Below are 10,357 nucleotides of genomic sequence, written 5' to 3' on the forward strand. Positions count from 1 at the left end.
GGACCCACTAGTGCCACTGAAATTCGTAGTTTCTTGGGTTTGGCAAATTATTACCGAAAGTTTGTGGAAGGCTTTTCATCAATAGCCTCTCCATTGACTAAATTGACACGGAAGACTGCTAAGTTTCAGTGGTCCGAAGCTTGTGAAAATAGGTTCCAAGAGCTTAAGACAAGGTTGACTTCGGCTCCTATTTTGACTTTACCTTCTGGGTCTAGAGGATATGTGGTGTATTATGATGCTTCCAGAATTCTTTTAGATTGTGTATTAATGCAGAACGGTAAGGTGATTGCTTATGCTTCGCGACAGTTGAAGAAGCATAAGAAGAATTACTCGACTCATGACTTGGAGTTGGCTGCCGTGGTTTTTGCCTTAAAATTTGGCAACATTATTTGTATGGTGAGCATTGCGATGTTTTTACTGACCATAAAAGCTTGCAATATATCTTTAAGCAGCGACAGTTGAATCTCAGACAGAGGAGCTAGTTGGAGTTGCTAAAAGATTATGACTTGAACATTTTGTATCATCCTGGTAAGGCTAATGTGGTTGCAGATGCTTTGAGTAGAAAATCCATGGGCACGTTGGCTTATTTGCGTGCACATGACATGCCCATGGGGAAGGAAATTCGAAGACTTGCTAGTCTTGGGGTCAGACTTGATGAAACAAAAGATGGGGAGTTAGTGGGAATCACGCCATCACGGTCTGACATTGTGGAAAGGATTAAATCCAAGCAATATGATGATGAGCTTCTGGCAAAGCTAAGAGATGAAGCGAAAAGGGGTAAGTACACTTCATTTACTATTAGGACTGGCGACAGTGTTCTGCGGTTGCAAGGACGATTGTGTGTTCCTGATGTTGATGGTCTTCGACAAGAATTGATAATGGAAGTTCATAGTTCCAAGTATTCGGTTCATTCGGCATCCACCAAGATGTATAAGGATTTGAAACAACACTATTGGTGGAAGAGCATAAAGGTTGATATTTCTAACCTTATGGCTAAGTGATTGAACTGTCAACAGGTGAAGGCTGAACATCAAAGGCCTGGAGGCCTGGCTTAGAATATCAAGATTCCGCAGTGAAAGTGGGAGGAGATCAATATGGATTTCGTTGTGTGTCTACCCTGCACAAAGGCTAAGGTTGATTCGATTTGGGTGATAGTGGATAGACTCACGAAGTCTGCCCATTTTCTCCCTGTGAAGACATCATATACCGCGGCATAGTACGCCAAGCTATATCTAAAGGAGATCGTTAGATTGCATGGGATTCCGACATCCATCATATGTGACAGAGGTACGCAATTCACTACTCATTTTTGGACATCCTTTCAGGAAGGTTTGGGGACTAGAGTGAAATTGAGCACTGCCTTTCATCCTCAAACTGATGGGCAGGCAGAGAGAACTATTCAGACAGAGAACTATTCAGACTCTGGAAGACATGCTGCGAGCTTGTGCTATAGATTTCGGAGGAAATTGGGATGAACATTTACCTCTTGTGGAGTTCGCGTACAACAACAGTTACTAAGCGAGTATTCAAATGGCTCCCTATGAGGCTCTTTATGGGAGGCGTTGTCGATCTCCAATTGGTTGGCTTGAACCAACTGAAATGGAATTGTTGGGTCCGAATTCAGTTCACGAAGCAATTGAGAAGGTTAATCTTATTGTGCAATGACTCAAGACAGCTCAAAGTAGACAGAAGTCTTATACGGATATGAGGCGGCGTGAGCTAGAGTTTTCTGTTGGTGACAAGGTGTTCTTGAAAGTATCGCCGATGAAGGGAGTAATGCGATTTGGTAAGAAGAGGAAACTTAGTCCCCGTTTCATCAGCACTTACGAGATTGTTAGGAAAATTGGGACAGTGGCTTATGAATTGAAGTTGCCATCCGATATGGCTATAGTGCATCCGGCGTTTAACATTTCAATGTTGAGGTTGTACAAACCTGATCCTTCCCATGTGTTGAACCCTAAAGATATTGAAATTAATGAAGGGTTAACCTATGAAGAAAAACCAGTTCAGATTCTAGATCGTCAAGTTAGAAGGTTAAGGACGAAGGATGTGGCATCGGTCAATGTGTTATGGCGAAACCATAATACCGAGGAAGCCACATGGGAAGCAGAGGAGGACATGAAGAAGAGATATCTTCACTTGTTCCTCATGGCAAGTATGAGCTAGCATTTTAAATTATTCATAGATTAATTGTTGTGTTTGTTCAAAACAACTTGTGGTTTAGTGAATTCTTTCTAGGCTATGATTCTCATTCGAGGACGAATGATCTTAAGGGGGGGATAATGTGACACTCCGTAAATCCGAGTTAAGTGTGAAAGTGTATTGGAGGGTTGGACTTCACTGTTTTTGGTTAAATGTAAAATACGGCTAAGAATACGGCCAAGAACACGGCCCGTATTTTGAAATACGGTCCTTATTCCTTGGGCGAATTTCACCACTTTCCTAGGTTGCTCACTGTTTTTGCTATCATAAAATACTGCCAGAGTTTACGGCCCGTATTTCAATTTTGAAATATGGTCCGTATTTCTAGGCGTATTTCACCGCCTCCCAAGACTGCTCACTGTTTTTATTAATACGGTCCGTAGTTCACCCGCCGCTAGCTGCGTATATAAACAGCGGGATTCAGTTAATTTTATGACTTATTCTCATTCCCATAAACCCTAAGGAGGAAAATCTTGTCTCCACGTCTCCAAACATAAAGGTAAGAACATCTTTAACATTATTAATCAATCCTAGCATTAAACCCATGACTCTTAACATGATTCTTGAATGAAAAACCTAGGATCTGCGAGTAATATTTCTCAAGGTGACTCAAGTTAGGGTTTTGGGTGCTCTTCGTTATAAAAGTGAATTGTTTGGCCTAGCTACTCGGGAGGAAGGGTAGTCACTATGGATCCTAGTGTGATAATGCCTAGCCATTCGGGAGGATGAGTGGCCACTTCCTGGTTCACTACCTGGGGTGTGATTATGCCTAGCTATTTGGGAGGAAGGATAGCCACCATTGAATTTCATATTCCGGTGTGATGCGCTGCTATGATTAGGGAACCTCAAAGGTCATCCCCTCGTTATGATTGATTTTTGGGCCTGTATTGGCAAGTGTGATATTCCTATCTTTTAATGGAACTATTGTTAATAATCATGATCAACTTAAATAGCATATTTGGAGGTTGGACTTGACAAGGACTTTATAACCTGTTTTTTTGATAATTGTCTTTCATTGAGATAAACAAGCTGAATAACTGTTTCCATATTGTGTCACACTATTCTCAGAACTGATTTCGTTATATGTTATTACACTTTATTTTCATATCACTTGTTATCCCCTGAGGCATTCACTAAGTACAAAGTACTCAGGCATACCATTGTTGTTTTTTATGGTATGTTAGGTAACGAAGAAGAGCAGTTTCGTGACATTCAAAACGTTTAAGAGAACTTCCTGATGCTGCTGATTTGGTGAGCCCACATGCTTATTCGTGGGACACCCCATTTATTGATTCCATTTATTTATATTAGTTTTCGGGCTGCGTCCCGATGAGTTAGACGTTTATTCCTCATTCTTAGAAGCTCCTTAGTATACATTCGAATATGGGTAGAAGAAGAGTTGTTGTTTAACTCTTTCGGGCACACTATCATGTTTTGGTTGAATTATTTAAATTATAAAGACTTCCGCTAATTTTATTCTTACATCATGACTTGTTTAAATTTAATTTATAAACTGTTGGAGGTGATTATTGAACCTGGCGGGTTCAAGTGTCATTGTGCATCTTTTAAGTTCTTCCGATGTTGTTCATGATGTCGGATGCCGGTCACGTCTAGGGTGGGTTTTGGGGCGTGACACTATCTATTTGTCTTGATCTATATGGGACTTGGGTTACTCGCAAATTTTGGGCCTATTTTGTTTGTTGTCCCCAGTCTGTGTATACTTAGTCAGGTTCTTATCCTATTAAATGACGAATGGCATGCCTTATACATATATGTATTATACGAGTCTGCTTTTATTTGCAATCTTAACTTAAACACGTCCTAATCCTTATCCCTTTTTATTCTTGCTTGCATGAAATATCTTGGCTTGGGTCACTTCCATTTGCATAAACCCATTGAGCTGAAGGCCCAATGACTCATTCTTGATCGAGTCCTTAAAAAAAAAATAAGAAATGGAAGCTAAATTATTTGAAGGCCCAACTATGGGTGAAAATAGTCTATTGGTGGGCTTGGTAGGCCCACCAGCCTGAGTTTCTTCCTTTATTTTCATATCTGTTTATGTATGTGTACTTGTAAAAACTCTTGCGAAAATATTGGAACCCTATGCATGTGTAGAACGAAGGAAATCAACGTTTAGTCCTTTAGGAAAGTCGTTAAACCTTTTTCTATAACTGGGATGACAATCAAATTTTCACGTGGTAAATCAAACTTAGATTAATTCTTCAAATTATTTTAAGTGACACTGTTTGTGGCAAAGAATGTAAAAAAAATGGGATTTTTTTGTTAAGTTCAAGGAAGAGGAGTAATGACTAATGTTTTCTTCAAAATGGTAAAGTAGTGAAACTTTGGTACATCATTTGTGATTCTAAAAAGGAAGCTGTTTGACATTTTCTGAAATTAAAACTGTGTTGAAATAAGTTCTTTACAAACTCAAGGAATTTTTTTTTTGTTTTGGTTTGGACGTCTTGAAAGATAAAGAATTGGTACGTTTTTAAAAAAAAAAAAAAAAACTGGAAATGGGCTGTGAGTTTAACAAGAAATCTGATAAGAAAATGAAGGTTGATTTGGGCCTGGAAGCCCAAAAACAAATGGATTGAAAACGATGGACTTTGGTACTTTGAAAAACGGTTGGACCTTATGGGCTTCAAAAAGATAAAACTTGGACTTAAAGAGACTTTTTTTTTTTTTTTTTTTTTTACATATACCTATATGTATATAAATATAGGAGAATACACCATATTTTCTTACAAAAAATAAAAAACCTATAAGAACTAAACTCATCTTATTAGGAATAGAATAGTAGCGATCCTACCCGGAGAAATCCCGGGTGTGTCCTAGTCCGGCAATAAAGTGAGTTGAACACTTACGTGATTTTTCAAAACCCAAAAACCCCTTTTCTAAGGAGAATTTTTGCCAAATTCTTCTTGAAATTATGATATAGATATGAATGACATTTTTGCGGAAAATCAAAACATTTGTAAATAAATAAGTACATTAATCACACATTGAAGCTCGTAGATCAACCGTTTTCTATGGATCTTTAATACTGGGGTGCGTAAAACCTTCCCTAGGGGATCACCAGAACCCTTACCTCGAACTTTGGTACCAAAATATTTTTCTCTTGCTTGAAAATTCTTTTACCCGATTTTCCTAGTTTTCCTTTAATAAATTAGGTGGCGACTCTAAAAACAAAAAATCCATTTAGAGCACCAACAACCTCGTAGTAACTTTTATGCCTTAACCCGCGTAAAAGCGAACCGTAACAACATATGTAGGACAAGGGTGATTGAAATGGGACTATGCACATCTTCCATCTCAGACAGTGAGAAGATTCAGAGAAGAATGAACCAGGTGCTTGAACCAGGTCCAAAAACATATTCCAGGTCAGTGTCCTACTGCGAGTAGGATTTGTGTTTTATGGTAAAGGCTTAGAGGAAAATCTTGCAAGATTTCTTATAGTGAGCTTTACCTTGTAAGGATTGAGTTCAGCGGACTAGATGCAAACCTAGTACTATAAATATTCAGATCATGCCATAAAGAAGTTTTGCGCACTCACAAAGAGAGAAAATCAGAAATTGAGCAAACCCTGTCAATTCCAAATTGAGAGAGTTCTGATTTCAGAGGTGCGACTCTGATACTACGAAGATGATTGAAGAATTTGTTTCATAGAGTTTAGGTGTTATAGTTCTCGAGTCTAGATTGTGTATTAGGTTGGTTTATCGAGTTGTACCTTTATCCGCTTTCCTAGAAGCAAATATTGTAGGAATCAATAGTTAGTCAAATTCAAATTCAAGTTGGGATAACTTGAAGTGTGCTCTTTAGTCTAGGGAGTTAGTGAGATAGGAATTAGAGTTTAGCTCCTAGGTTACAGAGTTTATAACTTGAATTTGTAAAGGCTCACAGTTGTACTAAACTTTGAGAAAATCTTGCAAAGGTGTAGGTCGTGGTTTTTTCACCCTGTGAGCCGAGTGATTTCCACGTAAAAATAACGTGTCCCTACTTATTTGTCCTTTAAATTTTCGCAAACTCTAGCTTGGAATAGGTAAGGTAACGTGTTTTATCCTATAGGCGAAATTCTAGTATACACTAGGATAGATAACTGGTCGTACAAAATATCAAGAAGGATCAACTGTCGATGATCGTATATTATGAGATATTGTTGGTTTGAAAATCCTTTTTGAGTATGCCATACATATGCTTATACACTCAAACTATATCACAAAAAGAATTCTACATAAAAATGACTAAATTTATGTTTATATTAAGGGAATTATTAGTTGTGCAATGGAGGATATACAAATGGAAACAATTTTCTTTCACCTTAGAGAGGGTATAGATATTAATTAAGGAATTGGCTAGGACAATCCGCCACCTCAATGTCAAGAAGAGGTCTCCAATATGAAGCATGATGGGGCCTGTAATGTTATCGAAAGGGCATTTTATTTTTTGAAATGGCGTTAGGGAATTATTAGAAGCTCCTCATGGAATTCAGTTAAGATTCATAATAAGATCCTTCATGCTTGTTGTTTGAAGCACAACTTTATTCTTAGAGAGATCGAAGTAGACCTTAGACATTGATATGAAAGACAAGTGGAGTATCAACACAAAAACATTAATATTGTTGAATAATCTGAGGAGTGGACCACATGGAGGGATGAATTGGCTGAATCAATGAGGAATGCAAGTCTGAACAATTGATATTTTCAACATGTTCTATGATTGTGTTATAGCTTGTGGCTGGGAATTTTTCTCTTTAGTTTTTTTGTATGATTGTAAGGTGTATCAACTTTCCGTTTTGTGATTATAAGAAATAGTTACTTTGATTTTTGTGAAGATAACTTATATTTAATTATCTTTTCTTTTGTGATATTTTGGTACTTATTGTTTAGTTCTTTTTTATGTGTAAAGTGTATGATTTCTTTTTTGATGCTAAGTAATGTTGGATATACTTATGCTTATTGTGATGATAACTAATATCTATGATGTTTTTTTTCCACAAGATTATACAGTCAAATGAATATCTAGACAACATGTTCAAGGATATCGTCAAAAAGATCAAGAAAATCAACACCTTCGACCCGAAGATATGGACTCCAATAGAAGAAAGTGCTCTTGTAGATGATTTAAAAGAGTTGTGTGCTAATGATTGGAGAGCCGGTAATCGAACCCTAGGCCAGGATATCTGATGGAGTTAGAGCACTATTTGCATGATCGTTATTCTAGCAGTCGATTGAAATGTAAACCACATGTCAATTCCAAAATAAAAGCATGGAAGAAATGTTATGCAAGCATAAGTTTATTAAAGAGTCAAAGTGGTTTGTGATATCAATATAGTGATGGAATCATAATTTTTGACAGTCCAAAATGTTGGGATGACTTTATAAAGGTAATTATTATTTTGCATAAGTTATTAGAATATTATTACTTCGTATAGGTATTTTCCTGATTTCCATTCATAGTGTATAACTGATGCATGCAGCATTGCCTTGTCCTTTTCTTTATTTTTCTAGATTGATCCAAATAAAAAAAATACGAATACCAAAAAATGATCAATTTTTGAGGAACGGAAAGAAATCTTTGGTAAGGATAGAGCTATGACAAAGTTTGTAGAGGGCTGCTAGATGTTGCTGAGGATATTTTAAAGAATCAAGCTTCAAGTTTTTTCTAGTGACATAATCTTGGAATTTCCTATCGACATTAATGATAAAGAAAATGTCACGACCCAAATTTGCGGGTCATGATGGCACCTACACTGTCCCACCAGTAGGAGAACCAACCCAGAAGTTTAAGTCATTGGAAGGAAAAAACAAGAATAATAAATACACTTGAACATATCCAACAGTCTATATATATATATATATATATATATATATATAGAGAGAGAGAGAGAGAGGAAATGCGGAAATAACTTAATCTTATACATCCCGAAACCTGGTATAAATGGTACAAGAACATTAATAAGCCTGAGACAAATCCAAAGAAAAGATGAATAACACTGTCTGTGGGAAATGAACAGAAAGTAAATAAGGAGAGAAGTCCAGAGGCCATGAGTCAGCCATGTAGCTCACCCCATTTGCCTTTTTTGTAATATTTGAAGCTCTTCTATTTGCTTTGATTCTAATGCTATGCCATCTCTTCTTCTCCATTTGCTTTGAATGAAAAAAAAAATCATTTTCTTTCTCTTCTTGGTTGGGGGGGGGGGGGGGGTGGGTAATGTAACTAAATGATAATACTACAAAAATATTTATAGAATATTTGCAGAATTATTTATTAAACATGAATAATACATATACATATTGTCACGACCCAACCCGTCGTGACTGGCACCTACGCTAACTCCTAGTGGACGAACCAGTATGTAAAGCCATCTACTCATTCAAGTCCATTTTATATTAACCAATTCAATCAGTTTATAACCATTCAAGCACAAAATGATTCAAAAATTAGTCATGCCATAAAATAATAACGTAAATGCGGAAGTTCTAACTATTACAACCCCAAAATCTGAAAGTCACCGTTCAAGGACTCTAATCTAAAACATGTCTAAGGAATGTATACAGTCTAAAATAAATAACCATCAATGTTTGGACGAAAGCAGACATTAATAAAAGAAGATCTTCGGGCGGCCTAACATGGATAAAAGCTCACCCTAAATCTGTCAGCAAACGGCCTCAACACTAACTATGAGGTCAGGTAGCAGTCTTTGGATTATAATATGCACTCAAAAAGAATGCAGCAAGGTAGTATCAGTATAAACACTATGTACAGGTAGATATCATAGGCCGACTAAGATTAGTATCATGCATGAATCATAAAATCAATAAAATAAACAGATCATCAACAACACATAATCACTAGCCCAACAATAAGTCAACCAATGGTAATAACAAACAAGTCACTCGATGATGTCAAATCAAGTCAACGGAAACAAACAACATAAATAAATCTACCAACAACAACCAAACACACACTGTACACACATGCTAACTGATGTCATTGCTCAGTAGTCATGACTTGCAGGGGACCCATGGTGTCCATGTACCACTCGTTCCGGACTCACTCCTCGGACCCGAGCTCACAACTAGGCCATATCCTCACCCTCGGTCAAATGTGCCTATTCATATATAGGTCTCATCCTCACCCCCGGTCAAATGAGCCTTTTTCATATATATTCATATTTATTATTACATCGCTTTCAATATTCGATTTATCATTTTGTACCTCAATTCCACCAAGAAGATCATATTAACTTCTCACCACAACATCATCAACATGTAGGTCCCAACATATCAAATAGTGTCACGAAGCCCACATAATCACTCAATCAATTTCATATAGGAATTTCAATCACACACATTATGCTTGAAGACTAAACATGCTTTCTCCTATCAATTTCACAACACATATAATCAACTAATCAAAGTCTAATTCAAGTAGACCGCAACCTACCTTAACTATAGAGCTGGAATAATGCAGATTACTCCGCTATAGCCTTTCCCTTTCGTAAAGCATCGGAACGCTCAAAGTCTAGAAATAAAGATGTTAAATAAGTCACAATCACTCTAGTCACAGGATCAATTCAAAGAACACCCTTCCCTTTAGCCCCATTCTAATGGGTGAATGATTTCTAGATGTAAATTAGCCTAACATTGGCCTTAGAAACCACCCACTATCAATTTACAAGGCTATTTAATCAAAACATCTATTACAAGCAGTTTTCATAATCAAGCTACCATTTTTATGGAACCCTAAGTCTCAATTCACTTAGTTCATGTCTCTAATGGTTCAATTCTTGATTAAAAAGTGACAACCCAAGCCATTAGATGATAAACACACAATGACAAGCATAGCCCATCAACTATTGAAAGTCTATTAAGTTCTAGGATTACAATTCCCAATTCACCATTGTAGACCCATAAAAGGGATGATAATCATGGAGATGAAAGCGTAATGATGAAAGGAATGGTTGAGACTTACCTCTCAAGGATATTCTTGCCCTAGCTTGGACTTTCGCCCTAGGTGCTTGTGGGGAACTTTTTTGGAGTTTTATGAATAAAGAATTCGAAACTAAGTGTTTAAAAGCCGACATTTTGCCCGCATCGACCGCTGCGGCGGTCCACCAATCATTGCAGCAGTCTCGTTGTAGCGGACCATA

The 10,357-nt window shown here is 37.2% G+C and overlaps 1 protein-coding gene across 1 annotated transcript; it reads left to right on the forward strand.

Annotated features, from left to right (window-relative positions):
- Positions 1 to 1,704: 1,704 nt before the first annotated feature.
- LOC132062404 (uncharacterized) lies at positions 1,705 to 2,166 on the forward strand. The gene has a single exon (XM_059454978.1). The coding sequence runs from the start codon at positions 1,705 to 1,707 to the stop codon at positions 2,164 to 2,166; it is 462 nt and encodes a 153-aa protein (XP_059310961.1).
- The last annotated feature ends 8,191 nt before the right edge of the window (positions 2,167 to 10,357 follow it).

This window comes from Lycium ferocissimum, chromosome 7 (genome assembly GCF_029784015.1).
Source record: "Lycium ferocissimum isolate CSIRO_LF1 chromosome 7, AGI_CSIRO_Lferr_CH_V1, whole genome shotgun sequence".
Taxonomy (NCBI): Eukaryota; Viridiplantae; Streptophyta; class Magnoliopsida; order Solanales; family Solanaceae; genus Lycium; species Lycium ferocissimum.

Bases quoted from the DNA above. Each gene is read 5' to 3' on its own strand.
- LOC132062404 (XM_059454978.1), top strand. From the start codon at position 1,705: ATGAGGCGGCGTGAGCTAGAGTTTTCTGTTGGTGACAAGGTGTTCTTG.